Source organism: Bombus bifarius, unplaced genomic scaffold (assembly GCF_011952205.1).
Source record: "Bombus bifarius isolate JDL3187 unplaced genomic scaffold, Bbif_JDL3187 scf7180000008213, whole genome shotgun sequence".
In the NCBI taxonomy this organism is placed as follows: Eukaryota; Metazoa; Arthropoda; class Insecta; order Hymenoptera; family Apidae; genus Bombus; species Bombus bifarius.
This window is the reverse complement of record NW_022884516.1, coordinates 2,472,947-2,489,328: the sequence shown is the minus strand read 5'-3', so window position 1 is coordinate 2,489,328 and position 16,382 is coordinate 2,472,947. Positions and strand designations below refer to the sequence as shown.

Genomic DNA, 16,382 nt, shown 5'->3' with positions numbered 1-16,382 from the left:
TTAATAAAAACGATCAATCACCAACCGCTGTTCGACCAATATTAACCAATTAAGATCGAATATCGCGTTAACGCAACGCTTCGTTCGCAATTCTCTTTCAAATTCCATTCTTTAACATTGTAACCGCAAAAAGGAAATCCACGCGTTCGCTTAATATTCGTTTTTCTCGCCTGTATGGTAATTCTATGAAGTAAAATAATATACAATAATACGTATATAATTGATGATGAAATCGTGATATAACATATAGTATATAATTAAATGATCGTATAGAAGAACGAAACTAATCGATTCCCATTCGACTGTTTGTTTTCCAGATGGAAAATTCCCATACATCATGAAACTGTGCTTCTCGTCGTCGCGCACCATACCAACGAGTTTCCCGCCGAGCAGCGGCAGCACGTCGAGCAATTCCGCCGGTAATGGCCACGTCAAAATGCAGCAGGACTCGGAATAGAACGGCGAGGTCCAGGGCCAGCAGCGTCAACGTCAGCGCCAGCGTCCCTCTCTCGCCCTGCACCCGTTGTGTGCCCCGACGGGCACGGCCCTGCACCCAGCCGCAGCGATTACACTATCCCCGGTTTTACCGCCGCCCGTGCCGCCTCCCTTGCCGCCCACCTGCGTCCTGATCGCCACCCCGACTCTGTATCCTACCGTGCCACCGCCGCCACCGCCTCCGTTACCTACGTTCTGGCCGTACGGATGAAAGGAGCAGCGGGCCTACTCGCCGGACGAGGTAGCAATACAAGACAACAACCACGATAACGAAACCTCGTTCACCTATAAATTCTTCTCCTGCGCTGCTGCTACTACAATTCTTCTTCTCCTACTCGTCGCGTGGTGACCACCTGGCAAAGATCAGACGCTGGTCACTGGAAGAATCGGTTCCGTTCGAGGGTCAGCGAGACGGAACTCGGCCTCGAGAATCGAGGAGAACAAACTAAGATAATCTGGCTCGAAAAGGTTTCTCACTGAAAAAGATGATCGCGGCGTCGGCGGGATCATCGTCGTCGACAGGGTGGAGCGTGGCACGAGTGGGCTGCACGAAAGTCATCGAGGATCGTCCGCATAACTGGATAAATGGAAATGTCGAGAAAGGCGAAACATCGAGAGGCAGCGATGTTCATCTTTCTTTTGCCTGTTGCTTTCTGCCCCTCTCGATCAATTTACACACTATGCTCTGTATGATCTTTACACCTTCTTCTTTGTTCGTTTTCTCTATAGTCTCCTTCTGTTTCTTTCCTCTACGCAGTTTATTTCGATTCGACTCTATTCTTCTTTCGTTTCTTCTTTCCTCCTTGCGTTGCTTTGGCGAGGTCCGGGTATACGTGCTTAGTCCGTAGCGCGGAGATCCCGAACGGTGTTTGGACACCGATTCTCCACGGTGTGCTACTAGTGTGTGTGTGTGTGTGTGTGTGTCAGTATTAACTCGAGACGAATCCTCTCGTCGTTGAAATTCATTGATAAAGTAAATGAAGCAAGGAATACGATTTTCTTTTTTGAGAGAAAGGAAATAATTGGAAAAATACGGCAGAGGATTCGATTCGTCGCTTTCGCGGTAGCTTCTTTCCTTCTGTTAGACGCTAGGATCGCGAAGGATTGACTTGTATATATAGAGAGAATGGACAGGACCCTGCGTCTAATAGGAGTATGCCATGGTGGCCACGGATTACACATATCATGGGCTGGGGAAGCAAGACCAATAGGTTTCGTGGGCAACTGTCGAGAAATTGTCTTGTACTCGCGTTCCTTATCGTTGTTTGAAGAGATATTCGAAGCAAAAAAAGAAGAAATGATTTGAAAAAATTGACAAATAAGAAGCGAGAAATCGACAGTTTCTCGCGAAACAGACAGACCATTAACACAACAGTCGCTTCTACGTTGATCCAGCGTGTATGACGTTGCACGTTATTCGTTTCGCGTTATTCGTTTTCGTAGCGCGTGTGCCGTTCTGAAAAAGGAAACGGAATTTGCGGCGCATGTACGAGCTACTACAATATATCAGTTTTACGTGCAGATTTTAACCAGAAAAAGTAAGAAAAAGAAAAATGAAACGAAAGAAGCAAGCGTAACGAAAAAGACACCTCCACGATCTCGAAGCCGAGTGCACCGTGTTCCTCGTTGACCATTTCTCATGGGATCCAATAAATCGGAGGTTCCTCATTGACCATTAGAAACTACACACAGGATACTGTTAATCTGAGAGTGTTCAGAGGATCTGGATCAATCGTTCCATACGAGTAGGTCCGCCTAGGGGAAAGAAAAAAGCTGACACTACTCCGTCACGACGAACGAGACAAACAAACAGATATAAATAATAATAAAACAGTTGCATTCGACTCGCGAGAATCTTTTGCCATACAGCAAAGGACGAGAGAAAGAAAAAGAAAAAAAAGTTAAGCAACTAAATAACTGGATAAGAAACGGGAAAGTCTCGCTATTCTCCGATTACTGATAGCTCTGTCTGTCGTTGTTTTATATACTCTGTACGTGTATATATCTATATTATATACTGATATCCATACATGCGCTTCGAACGAATATCTATTTATGTTTTCACATTGTTCAGATTTTATTTACAACGCTTGGAATTGTGCTCGAATAGAGAGAGAGAGAGAGAGGAAAAAGAGGAAGAAAGAAGAGAAAAAAACGAAGTTCGGTGAAAAAGCGTTTGCTTTTCGCGCGCAGAATCTCGGATTCTTCGGTTTCGCGATATCCGGTTGCATGTATTGCCGGAGATCGGTCGGAAAATAGGGTGGAAAAAATGAAAAGAAAAAAGAACGTGGAAAAATGGATGCTCGCGGTTCGTCTCGAATGCGGGTCGCTTTTTCTTTTCGTGTCGCACGAGGAAGCTTCTCGCGAGTCTCGGTTTTTGGAGGAGGGAAACGATTAAAGGAAAAATGGAAGAAAAAGATGGAGGGAGGGGGGAAAGGATGGAAAGAGAGACGTTCGTGTTTATCGATCGGAAGAATGGAAAATCGTTGATGTCTCCTGCTTCCTCGACGATACGCGAGATAAGAATGAAATTGCGGAGGAGAAAAGAACGAGAAACCGAAAGTCCGCCCGAGCTGTAGTGTTCAGGTTGCGACGTCGACTCGATACCAGTACACTGCTATAGAAAGAGGGAAACGTTAAAAGAAAGCAGAAAAAAATACAGAGCTAGGAAGAGAAAGAGAGGAAAGCCAAACGACCGAAGGTTATATTCTCTTCAAACGCTCGTACACTATTGATCAGATCGCGGACTGTGAATTGAATTTTATATGAATACAATGAAGTCGACGACACACAATATATATTAGTGGTCCCACGGCAATATTTTGTCGGGCCGGGGGGGCGTTTTTATAAGAAAGGTTTTAGATCTCCGATTTAAGAAATAAAACAAAAAAAAGTGCATAAAAAAAATGCGAAAAAAAGCGTAAGGTTAAAGCAAAATAATAATAATAATAATAATACAAGTACATATAAAGGTAATAAGTTGTGTTTTTTCGAAGTGAACCAAATGATTACTCTAAATAAATGTAAAAAAAGAAAAGAACAAAAAACAAAAAATGATGATAGAGACTTGACTCGGCCATACGTAACGTAAGATAATAAGAAATAAAACAAAATACAAACAAACAAGTTTGGGGAAGAAAAAGGGCTAAACGTGTTGGTTTACCCCTCTTTTTAAAAGGATGCGTGGGAGAGAGCGAGAGAGAGAGAGGGAGAGAGAGAGAGAGAGAGAGAGAGAGAGAAAGAAGATAGCCGCCATTTTTGTCCATTGATCGCGAGAGAGAGACCTAACTTACGCAAACAAAAAAAAAATAAAAAAAAAAAGAAAATATATAATAACGAGAATTATAAACTTAAATAAGTGAATTAAGGAAAAAAAAGGTGTTTATATTCGAGGCAATATTTGCTACAATACAACTAGAGGATAAGTTGTACGTCGTTTTAAGAGGCTCAGTACACAAAAGCGAGGATCGAGACTATTGAGTGTCGAGATAAACGAGGAGAAGAACGCAAGGCAAAGATTACAATAAAGTAAATTTAGAAAGATTATGAAGAAGGTTAAACGAGAGTTTCTCATTTGAAAAAATGGAAAAGATTGCTTATCAATCGTAGAGTGATACGTATAGGTGTATATCGACGCAAGAAAGAGAGAGAGAGAGAGAGAGAGAGAGAGTGTATGTGTGAATGAGGGAGAGAAAGAGAGAGAGAAAAAGATAAAAAGAGAATGACAAAGGTACTAAGCTAAAAAATTAAGAAAAACGAGATGAGAAAACAAAGAACAATTTAAGCAAACAAACAAAAAAGATGCACTATAATTAAAAATGATGTGCTCGATAATCGTTGCGTTGACGACAGTGATCGTTCGTTTATTGTTTCTCGATACCTGTTCACGATAAATGTTGTACTCTGTTTCACGATTTACAGACATTATATTTCTTTCTCTTCCGTCTTGTTTTTAAGTGACAACGCGTCGAAGGACGCGTAAAACTGTTTTTACATCACATTCTAGTACTTTTTATTATGAATTATAGTAAAATCGTCATTGTTATTGCTGCTATTATTATTATTACGAATAACAATAACAGCAGGAATAACAATAACGATTTTACTATAATTCTCTCTCTCTCCTCTTCGTCTCTCTTTCTATTGTGTAATTATATATACATATAGGATTACAAAGAAATTAGGTTTTATGGTAGAGAGTAAACAGTTGTATCGCTATTTTATCCGACGATGAAAAATATTTGGGAATTTTTGTTTTAAAATAGTGAGCAGGACCTAACGCGTAAGGTAAAGAGGAGAAAGGAAAAAAGAAATAGTTTTAAGATACTAGGACTTGTAATCATATCATAACATTTTGTAGATATATGTATATATATTATACACACAACATACGCAAACACACGCATATATATATATAATACATATATACATATTAAATGTGATTTGCGGAGTGTGGCATATTTAAATCAAGAGTGTATCGTTTCATAAATTCGTGTGCCGATATGTAACAAACTGTTAGAAAAATTTGTGTCGTTAGATCCAACGTAAGATCCGATTTTATTTTCTGTTCGTTCGACAAGAAAAACTGAAGAGTAATTCTTCAAGTATGAATCTATATGCAAGAACATTCGACTTTCTTATATCTCTCTCTTAATTTTTCTACCTCCTCCTTTCTTCACATTTTTTTAAGCATCAATTAACATTTGTTCGTCTTCTCAAACTTTGCTCGCGCGATATATCGTCCTCTTACGATATAGAAAGTTATTAAAAGCTTTCAAATGAACCGAGTTGCATGAGAAACACTTTGAGAAGAAACAAATAAAATAAAGCGAAACATAAAGTAACGGATGCACCTTCGTTTTTAAGGAATTGCGTGTTAGACACGTCGTCTCGTTTCGACGAAAAAGAATAATAGCTCGGCCGAACGATACCCTCCTGATGCGAATTCCACTCCGGTGTGATGTACTTTAGGTACACAGTTTTGCGAGAGTGAAAACCCATTAAGACAGATGAAAAAATGGTTGAATCTAAGGAGCAAAAAAAAAAAATCAGTACATAAGTAAAATATAAAAAAGCGTATTGTATTTGAGAGGTCAAGCACGCATGCCAGACTGTCGCTTATTTTCTGACACTTTACCTGTACATGATGAGCGTGTGTGGTAAAGTAAATTTTACGCTAGTATACATGTTTAACAACGAACACTTGATAAAAAAAAGGGAAAAAAAAACGAAAAAAAACAATGAAGGAAACCACACATTTTCCCCGTGCTGTGTATTTCTATGTGCAACACTGGACAAAAGCAAAGAACTAAGCAAGCAACAATCTTTCAGAGTAATATTCCCTCGCGATGTCTCCCTATATATTTTTTTTTCTTTTCGTTTTCTGTTCTTCTCTTCATACGTTTCGCGACGAACGGAAGGTTCACTCTGCTATCAACTACTACTACTACTACTACTACTATTACTACTACTACTACTACCATTACTACTACTATTATTATTATCATTAGCACTTTACATTTAGCTCTTCCCACCGTCGTGCGTTATATTCTTCATCGATTAGACCGAATGGCTCCTAAATTGTACCTCGTAGGAACGCGTGTGCACCTAATTCTAGACACGACGACGATCCTCCGGTTATACGATGGTGAGCCGGGCATCCGTGTAAAAAACTTTAATACAGAATGGCCGTGTATAGCAGCGTGTATCGGAGCGTGCGTGCTTTAGAAAGCGGATACACGTAAATCCTCCGTAAAACCGTAAACAAAGCTAAAAAATCGCGATTACTATCTCGTTCGAAGCGTGTTAGGAGGCGAAACAACAGTTTGTAAAGCGGTAGTTGCTTGTCTGTTCGAAGACGTTGCGCCTAGATCGATCGACGGCGGAAGGGTTAAATTTAAAGACACACACAGAGTTTTGAACGATCGCTGTGCTGTTCCATCGGAGGACGACGAGCTTCCACGAGCGAAGGATCTTTCCCAGTCCTTCGTTCTTTTCTTCGATCTTTCTCTTCGGAGGCTCGACGAAAAATATAAAAGACGCGCCGCGGTCGCGTTCCGGACGACGAGGCAATTGCGCAGAACGCGCCGTGAAACGTTAGCGATCGTATTCTTTCGGCTCGGCTTGTACATAGCTTCTTAATAACTTCGCTCTGTCTGTGAACGCTCGCTCGTGTGACAAAAATGAAACAGAAAAAGAAAAAACACGTAACACGCAGCAATTTGCCGTTAAACGATGTCGTCTCGTTTCTTCGAATGAGTGAACACGGAAATGACAAAAGTGTACAAAAATGGTGAGAAAGCGCGCATCGTCCGGAATCCAGATCGTGTGTGTATATTATAAATATAAGAGAAATATATATATATACATATATATATATATATATATATATACCTGTGTGTGTGCGTGCGTACATGTGTGTGCTCGTCCTCCGACGATGAATATTCCCGTTGGAACAGAGAGAGATTCTTCTGTATGTACAAAAAATCAAATTGTAATTGTAGCGTGTAGAGAGTCTGTAACGATACAGTATTTCAGATAGCGTCTAAATAGCACTGTGTAAAACATACACACAAATACACACATACACACACACCGACGATAAGAGATAAAGCAAAATTAAAATATACACTCGAAAGTTTAAAAGGAAAAAAAGGAAGAAAAAAAAATTGAAAAAAGGAACAATATGAAATTTACGAGGTTGTAAAGCGAGAGAGAGAGAGAGAGAGAGAGGGAGAGAGTGAGAGTAAAGTCATCTGTGTCGATGATTAATTATCGACAGAGGGAGAGAGATAGAGAGAGAGAGAGAGATAGAGAGAAAGAGAGAGAGAGAGAATGTGTGTGTGAGAAAAAATAAGAGATGAAAGAAGGATAGAAAGAAAAAGATAAACACGTTCGGTTTTGAGTCTTAAAACACGAAAATACATATCCCATCTGTATGTATATATTTGCAGCTCGCATGAGAATTTCAATTATATATCGATGATTGAGTATGTAATTATGATTGATTAGTATTATCGCGATGACGACGACGACGACGATGATGATTACGATGATGATGGTGATGACGACGATGATTATTACTATTATTATTATTATTATTATTATTATTATCAATTATTATTATAATTAATTAATTATTATTTATAGTTCCAATTTTGTGAAAATTGGAACGAATTAAGTAATGTTACGACGATCGATATTGCGTTTAAAAGCGTTAGGTTTAATGTTTGTAGTTAGGTAATGTTAGGTAGATTGGAGAGTAGGTACATATCGTTAATATTGTTATTGATTAATAGTATTGCGAAAAAAGGTATTACTGCCGGGTGCGCTTTGATTTCTTTTGTTCGCAAGAAGGCTCGTTGCTCTCGTTCGTTGCGATATCCGAGCGACGCGGCGACGCGAGATCCTTTCGACCATTTTACTGTTTTCAAATATTAACGTTGCATCGCTGATCGAAAACGAAAGCGAAGGGAGGAAAAAGAAAAATGACACTCGTACGCATTTGCGATCACGACAGAAATGAAAAGGAATAAAGGAATAAAAGAACAAGAGAAAGAACAAGTACCTGTGCTAACGTCGATATCTCGAATAAGTCTCGAAGCGGTCGCTCCGATCTCGCGACTTACCACGTTTCAAGTAATTATATTTTTATGCAATTAATCGGATGCATTGATGCCTGCAAGTACTCGAAGCGTGCCTGAGAAGAATTCCAATAGCAAGAAAAGAACACGAGTATGATATTCCCTAAACGTTTCCCTGTCTGTTTCTTTTTTTTTTATTTCTTACGATATCCAGTGTTTGTTTAAGCCGCTGTAAACAACGTTTGAAACATCGTTGCCCGAGGTTTCTTTCCGGATATACTCGATGGAAGCAGCTTCGAGTGCCATAAAGCATCAAGCAATCGCGCGTTCTTTCTCGCTGCAACACCGGAAACCGCCCTGGGCCAAACAAAATAAACCAAAGCGCAGTAACCTTTTTAGCGATCCCTCCTTCCCCTCTAAGTATTACCAAGTAACATATACCTGCCCCACATATCAGAATCTTACGTATCCCAAAAGCACTACCATACGCCATATCAATGTTTCGAAACGTTTAATTCTAGAAACGTGTCCTTTTCAACAATGATACGCGTTTCTTTCCCCCCTCCCCCCCCTTGTCCCTTTTTGTCTCTATTTCGGCGTCTCGTTTATACACGCTGTGAAAATTTTAGGCTATACATACCAAATTTATCCCTTTTCTCCCTTTGAAAGAAAGATCAAAGGAAACAAAATCATTCCCTCCCCTCTCCTATCCCTCTTCATCGTTCCTTTTCATTTCCTCCTCCCAAACTAAAGAAAAAAAAAAGAACATAATCCACCTCGTTATTGTACATCTGAGCCAAGAAGGGTCTCTATGCTCTGTCTTCCCATCGCTGCGTCAAAAGACAAACTAGATTGTAATAAGAATTTGTTGACACTGTATACATTATTATACATTGATTGTACACGCATCAGCAACATCACACACTCGAAATACTCGACATCGGTACACGTATTATACATTCACCAAACACTCACCATCGCACGTCATTGAACATACACCAAGACCAACACGACAACCAGGCACTGCGTCAAGATAGCCGAAGATGGATAGGTAATGCTATTCTTCGTTGAACGAGGTTTCGTTTCGCCACACCGAGACATTGGATCGTCGCGATTTCGGGATCGATACGGAGGGGAAAGATGGCGCCATGCTCTTCGACGTTGACGATCTTCGAGTGCGGAGATCAGAATATTTTAAGTTTAGTTACGTTGATTAATTTAATCGATTAATTATACATTTTTCAACTTTCCAGGGGAAATTTTAGCGTCAACGTGTTTGAATTTTAAGTGACTTGGAAACGTGATTTCTAAATCTAGCGTAAAGTTGAAATTTTAATGTTGTTGAAAACTTATAGCGATCAACCTTGTTTTATATATATAATTTACAGCTTTTATGTAATGTTAAAACAAATCGCGAAGCGAGAAAATGTCGAAAAATCGCAACTGCAGCGATCTACAGTGGTTGCAAAACGACCTTGTTTTATAAGTCTCGATACTCGGGATACGAGCATTAACCATCCATAATTAGTCTGTGATGTCGCAGCGCACGTTCATTCGAGACATTAGAAAATTAAGAAAGAAAAACATCAGATACGACACGTAGAAGCGATCGTAGATATTCAAACACACATCGAACGAAGAGGTGACACATTCACACAACGGCGAACAGACAGGAGACACAGACAGACAGACACACTCCAATATATGATTACTCTTTAAACGAAAACAAAAGGATAAAAAAAAAATAATAATAATAATTAATGATGTAATGTGTATATTAATACTTGTATGTCGTACGCTCTAATGTTGTTTGAAGAGTTATTTGCGAGTCAATTATCTGTGCCTAGCAGCCCTGTGCACCCTATCAAATGTACCACCGTTCAGATGAAAAATTAAAAATAATAATGGGAAAAAAGTAAAGAAAGATGCTGATTGAACCAAAAAAATAAAATAATAACGATAATAAACAAACAAGCATTAAACGAAAACAACAAACAATTAAAGAAAAATACGAAACGAATGAAAGCTATAACACTCACATACACACGCACACGCGCGTACACACACACACACACCCAAGCACGCAAAGGAAACAGCATATATATTACTATAGATATACATAGTTTCGAGCAGGAAATAATTCATTCGATATACACGCACGTGTGTTTCTCGCGACGACAACAGTAACAAAGATAAAGATATACAGCAACAATAATCACAACATATTAAACAAGAAAGCCAATGAAACAGTGAAACAGAAAGAAACAACAACAACAACAACAAAAGATACATACGGAAATGAAGGAATATTCAAAAAAAAAAAACAAAAAAAACAAAACTTGCACCCTGTATACATAGTTCGCACAATGATCTGTTCCTATTTTGGAATCAGTTTTTTCGGATTTGCCAAGAATGTATTATCTACAGATTCTATATGAAAGAAAAAAGAAATGAAAATATATATAGAAAAACTGATTATGAAATATAAATAATTGAAATCCCATTAGTTCTGGAATTGTTACCCTTTTCGACCGAATTTTCCGTCGTCGTGTGTGCCAGCCGCGTCGTTTCCCACACTCGTATACATATAGAAATAAACGAACAAAACGAAGAATAAATAGAATCGTAGAAAAGCAAAGCGGGAGAACCAACGGAAAATATAAAAAAGGAATTAATATAACAGCCATAGAGAGAGAGAGAGAGAGAGAGAGAGAGGGTGAGAATAAACAAAATCGTAAAAAAGAAACTAAACAATAAAAACATACATCGTTCGTGATTCGCTTTTCAAAGCTATATAGCAGCTTAATTGGAACACGAGGTATCCTCTTCGTTTCGTGCAATCCCGTAGTAATTCATCTCAATCATCCAGCTCGAAGTCCACTAGAACGGTTGTTACTAGTCGTAAACGAGGAAATCACGAGACCAAAAACTAAGGTATAAGAAATAAAAAGTAAGGTAAAATAAAAGTAGCACAGAGATAATTATTAGAATCGAAGAAAATATTTAAAAGGAGTTAGAAATGGGTAGAGACACGCGCGAGGATGTGACAGCTCGTTTCTAGTGGCACTTTTCGACCACATCGTAGCCGCGACACAGAGCTCCTGCTTCAGGGTAGCACTTTGTAAGACGTTCGTTAAAGCAAATAGTAGCGCATCATGATACGCGAAGCCCTCGAGGAACGACCAGACGATTTTTCCTTAGGTTCAAATGGCAAACACGGAAGAGAATATCGTGGCACGAACTACTGGCGGAATGAACCAGGCGACAAACGCGATTTTTAACGTTTTTCGATCCTGTTTCATCACCGCCTGTATTTAACAAAATATTTAAAAAAAAAAACAAAATCGCGTTGAAACTTGGACAAAACGTACACTCGCCAACAAAAAGAATATACATGTATAAAGTAAAAGAAACTGAAACAAAAAAAAAAGCAAGCGAAATAGTAAAACGAATAATAAGGAAGAACGAGATAAAAAAAATCATTTAAATACGTAGACCGTCACACACTGAACACAACAGCACACCACCCACGATCCACGCACATTCATGTTTATATACGATTATTATGTATGTGTATGTGTATAAAAAGATCACCGACAGTCTGACTCATTCATTCATTTCTTTATGCGAACATCTCGTCAACCAATCCACTGAATTCGACGCTCACACACCACGGTCCTAGAGGTATGTGGGACGCTTGTACACGTGTGTCTATAATTGAGAAACAGGCAAAAAAAGAAAAAAAGAAAAGAAAAGAAAACAGAAAAAAATACACGCGAGAATTCGATGCCTGCTTCGAGCTCTCTGTTCACGAAGACCGCTTTTCACAATCCGCTGTCGAAATCACCCCCATTAACGTTTGTCTTCTGCTGTTCTTCTTGTCGGATGTAAGTTTGAAAGGATGCGTTTCGAACGAAACGCTTATTTAAGGAAATCATTCTAAATTATAGATACTCGTTGGTGAATTTCTCGCGTACGCTGTTCATTCTATTTCAATCGTACGCGAGAGATTCGTCGATCGGACGGTTTTAGGATGGTCGAACGATACGGGAGAGTAATCGACGAGGAAAACCGGGAATACGGACTGGTATATCGTTCGCGAGCGAGCGAAAAGAAGGCGGAGGAAACGTGGACAGAGACGTGAAAAGCAGCTGGAATGAATCGGTTGATGTTTGTAGAAGCGACAGGTTGCAAGGGACACGATAAAAAGGCAGTGAAACGAACGACGAGTTACAGGAAATACATGAAAGAAAAAGAGAAAAGAAATGAATATTTGGGAGAGAACAACATAGGTACGAAAGGAACATCGAGCACAGAGGAATAATAATTACACGTTGAGAGAAAGAGAGAGAGAGGAAGAATGTGAGAGTGGGAGAGAAAGGGAGAGAGAGAAAGAAGAATGAAAGGTATGTTGAAAAAAAAAAAAAAAGAAAGAATAATGAAAAGAGCACACTCACTGAGCGCCGCTAGTAAAAGACATGGTAGGCTATTATTATCGCTAAATAGTCGCTAGCCGATAGTGATGTAGTTTACCCTTTAGAGTTATTTTAAGTTCTTAATTATAATATGATTACTATTAAATTTATTATCGTATCACATTACACACTGTAACACTTCTATTATATAATAACAAGAAATATTTACCTGTGCATATTGACATATTAATGGAGTCACATCATTAAACATATACTACTCAATATATTCAGCGTCAGCGACTCGATTCATTGACACCCACACCATATACCATGCATATTATATGCATATATGTGTATATATATATACATATATATATGTATATATACCTTTACTACTCAAAGATACAATAATTTTAATCCCTCCGAGATTTGCAAATGATACCGTGTGTCAACCATCGCCATCTCCGGTTCACGACCATGGTTTGTTAATTTCTGTTTTCGATCCTCGTTTATTGTAAGTTATTGTTTACTTTTTTATGGTTGACGAATGGAATCGATCGTTTCGAGAACGACCTGATTTTCCACCGAGATCTACTCGATAAACAATCTGTTTTGTTCCTATTTCTTTGTACTAGATTTATATTTAAAAAAACGAACAGGAATTACTTGCGAATTGTTATTTGTTTAGAAACATAGTTACGCGAGTAATCGGTGAACTTTTGATTTTTATTTTGTTTTCAAAACGACCGATTCAATCGTGTTGTACTTCGCGGTTAGTAGATACGTTTTATCATTTCCGCGAGCAATTGTCGAAATAGATAATATTAAGTTTTAAATGTAAAAACTTTAAATAATATACTATGTATCCTAGTTGAAATTGAATTTGGAAGTTTAAATTAGCACGAAAATGTCGTTTCAAGCGAAATGTAAAACAACGAATTTATCGAGAAAATTTCGTTCCCATTCGTTCCTATTCGTCGATCGTCATATATTTTACGAGTAAATATTTTTTTTTTAATTTATCGTACGTTTGTTACAACCGAATATGCAATTGTTATTGTTTCGTTAGGAGATTTCACCAAACGAATACTTTCCATCGTCAAGTATAAATATTTAACCTGTCATTTACGAATACAACTTTTAGTTCTATTTTATTCCCACGATTTTTCATATGAGACGACAACAAGAGGAAACGTGAAAATCCTTCAAAGATATTCCTTACTAATCCGTAAAAGAGCCAAGAAAATAAATATTTCCGAATGAAACCCAAACAGATTAATTCTCGACGTTTTCGCTTGAGAATTTCAACACTGAATTACGCTATCTTTGTCACATAATCACCATCAGCTTGCAGACAAAGGAATACAATGCAACGCGCCTCACATAATTCCAACTGTTCTATTTTTCGTTGACAATTCCCCAAGGCGAGGGTATAAAGTGGTGCAAAGTCGTGGAAACAACATTGTGTTTCAATTTTCACGTAATATCATTGCGCAAACGCCACGATAAGATGACTCGTGCGATTCCCCAGTGGAAATACACGACAAATCCGAACACTTTATTGCTTAAAACGTTGCCACAAATTACATCGAATTTCCATACGATCGCGTGTGACTTCCCGTGTACGGTGTTGGTCGAAACAAATTACAAATTCATCAAATGCTTAAAGAAAAATGTTCTTTAATCCGATTATGCTTTCCTTCTTACGAATATTACTTTCGAAATTGCTTCCAGAAAACGTATTTCATTTGAAAATCGAGTTTAAAATTATCAAGAGGAAACGTAATCTAAAATTTAATCCTTTGTTTAACCATCGACTGACATTGTTATAAATGATCGTAAAAGTTTGAATTGAATTATCTGATTAGAATCATCCGAATGAAATTGGAACACCTGATTTCAATTCGTATCCTATATTTTACACGATAAATGACATTAATGATCTTTAGTAAAACATAGCGTATAAACTAGACTGAAGTGAACTTTAAAACCGAGTAATCTAGCGCAAACAGTTACAGGTCATTCACGAGCCAACGACACCGATCCACAGTTTATCATAGACGGTCTTATTAAAAAATTATACCATACAAATATACGTATTGTTTGGTTAAAACCATCAAATTCTCCTAACACGATACACGATCACTTTATTTTTCCTTCTTTTTTCTTTTTTTTTTTTTTTTCTTGAACTGATTTCACACCAAGTCACGTCGATTCGACCATTCGACCATCTATCAACATGATAAACATTTGCACGTTAAGGGTGACAAACTGCGAGCGTATCTATCACGATGAAACGCGTAAAACGTTGTAAGAAACTAGACTGGGCCGGTTGAGTCCTTCGATAAAGCGAAAATAACGGGATCTTGATAAGGACTGCTTGAAATAGAGCTGCTTGTGCATGCAATCGATTCGCGCGAGCTTTTATTAGTAGTTTACTCGCTAGATCTTGGCCGCAAGCATGCGCACGTTTTCAACAGTCGGCCGTTACGTGTCTTGTTTTCTTCTGCCGCACGAAAATCAACCACCGAACATTCACCGATGTTCTCGTTTCCACGTTTTACATTGTCGCATGCAGTGATTACGCACGGTTATCCATTGGAAATTGTTTAATATTCGAAAGAACCAGTCCGATTCTGTGGTGTTACGACCAGAAGATCCACTTTGCGCGCGTCGTTTCGTATGGAAATATCCTATCGAGTTTATGTTAATGGAACGGTCCTTGAAGAAAAAGTATAAAACATCTGCATCCTTCGGATAATCTGCAACGAAATTTTCCAAACGAACGATTTGCAATTCGAAAGTTGACAGTCGAGAATATTGGAAGTTAAAATTCGTACTTTTTGAATTTTTTTATGTAGAATTGCTGTTCCGAAACGTAACGTTTCTAAAATTTTCAAGTTGAAGTTCGAAACGATTGGACACCATGGAATTGAAATAATCGAACTAAGTGTTTAGAGCGTTTTCAATATCGATTACACGTCTGAAAAGTTATACTACACAGGACTAGACCACAACACACGACACTGCAACGGATTATTCAGACGAAACGCAACACACAGGAAATCTGTTTTAAATCGTCACTATGCTACGTAGGACTCGTCATACTCCTTCGATGCTTTTGCTGAATGTGACTCTTAAATAAACTTTCCAGATGATCGATAGAAGCTTGTATAGTCTTCGAACGAAAAATTCACTGCGACAATAATCGGATATTGTACTAAACCATATGCTATTGTCTATAGATCAAAATGATAAAAAAAAAAAAGAAACAAAATACCATAGAATCTTCTCTACACTGCGATTAAGGGATATAAAGGAGGGAACAATTCCAGAAGCAGCGATTAGATTAAAAACCGATGTAAGTAATATATTTTCATATTTACAAGGATTTTTAGTTGTAAGTTGAATAAGTCGGATAGTTGAATATATGAATGTATGTATACATATAATATGTGTTGCGCTTGTAAAAATATAAAGTGCGTTTTTTCAAAACGTATTTATTCCATCGACGTAGGAAAGAAAAATACCTTTGAACGAGGCTGAGAGAGAGGGAGAGAAAGAGAGAGAGAGAGAGAGAGAGAAAGAAAGAGAGAGAGAGAGTAAGGTCACGTGCTTTGTCTTTCTTCTTTGATTTCTACCGCGAAACGTTTGTTCGACGTTCTCATTTCGGAATAAAAATACAATAAATGGAGAAAAAGAAAAAAAGAAAAGACTAAAACCGCTGTATCGCCGCTGTGAGCACGGAAGAAAGGACGAGCGAAAATAAAAAGCAATTTCCGTTCGACGCAACGAGTACATTTTGAAAGAACGCCACGAATAGGTATGCTTTCACTGAAAGCGATTAATTTCCGAGAACTTCGTTTCGTTCCTCGATCGCGAACAACCA

General features: G+C 38.3%; 1 protein-coding gene across 2 annotated transcripts in view; it reads left to right on the top strand.

Annotated features, from left to right (window-relative positions):
* Positions 1-5,720, top strand: part of LOC117210927 (heterogeneous nuclear ribonucleoprotein L) — a 157,608-nt gene extending 151,888 nt beyond the window's left edge. Inside the window, exon 11 of one of the 2 annotated variants that reach the window (XM_033454382.1) lies at positions 318-5,720. In XM_033454382.1, coding sequence (XP_033310273.1) covers positions 318-457 — 140 coding nt within the window. In that variant the 3' untranslated portion in view covers positions 458-5,720. The remainder of the gene's footprint in view (positions 1-317) is intronic. The other variant, XM_033454381.1, reaches the window with a different exon arrangement.
* Positions 5,721-16,382: the final 10,662 nt, after the last annotated feature.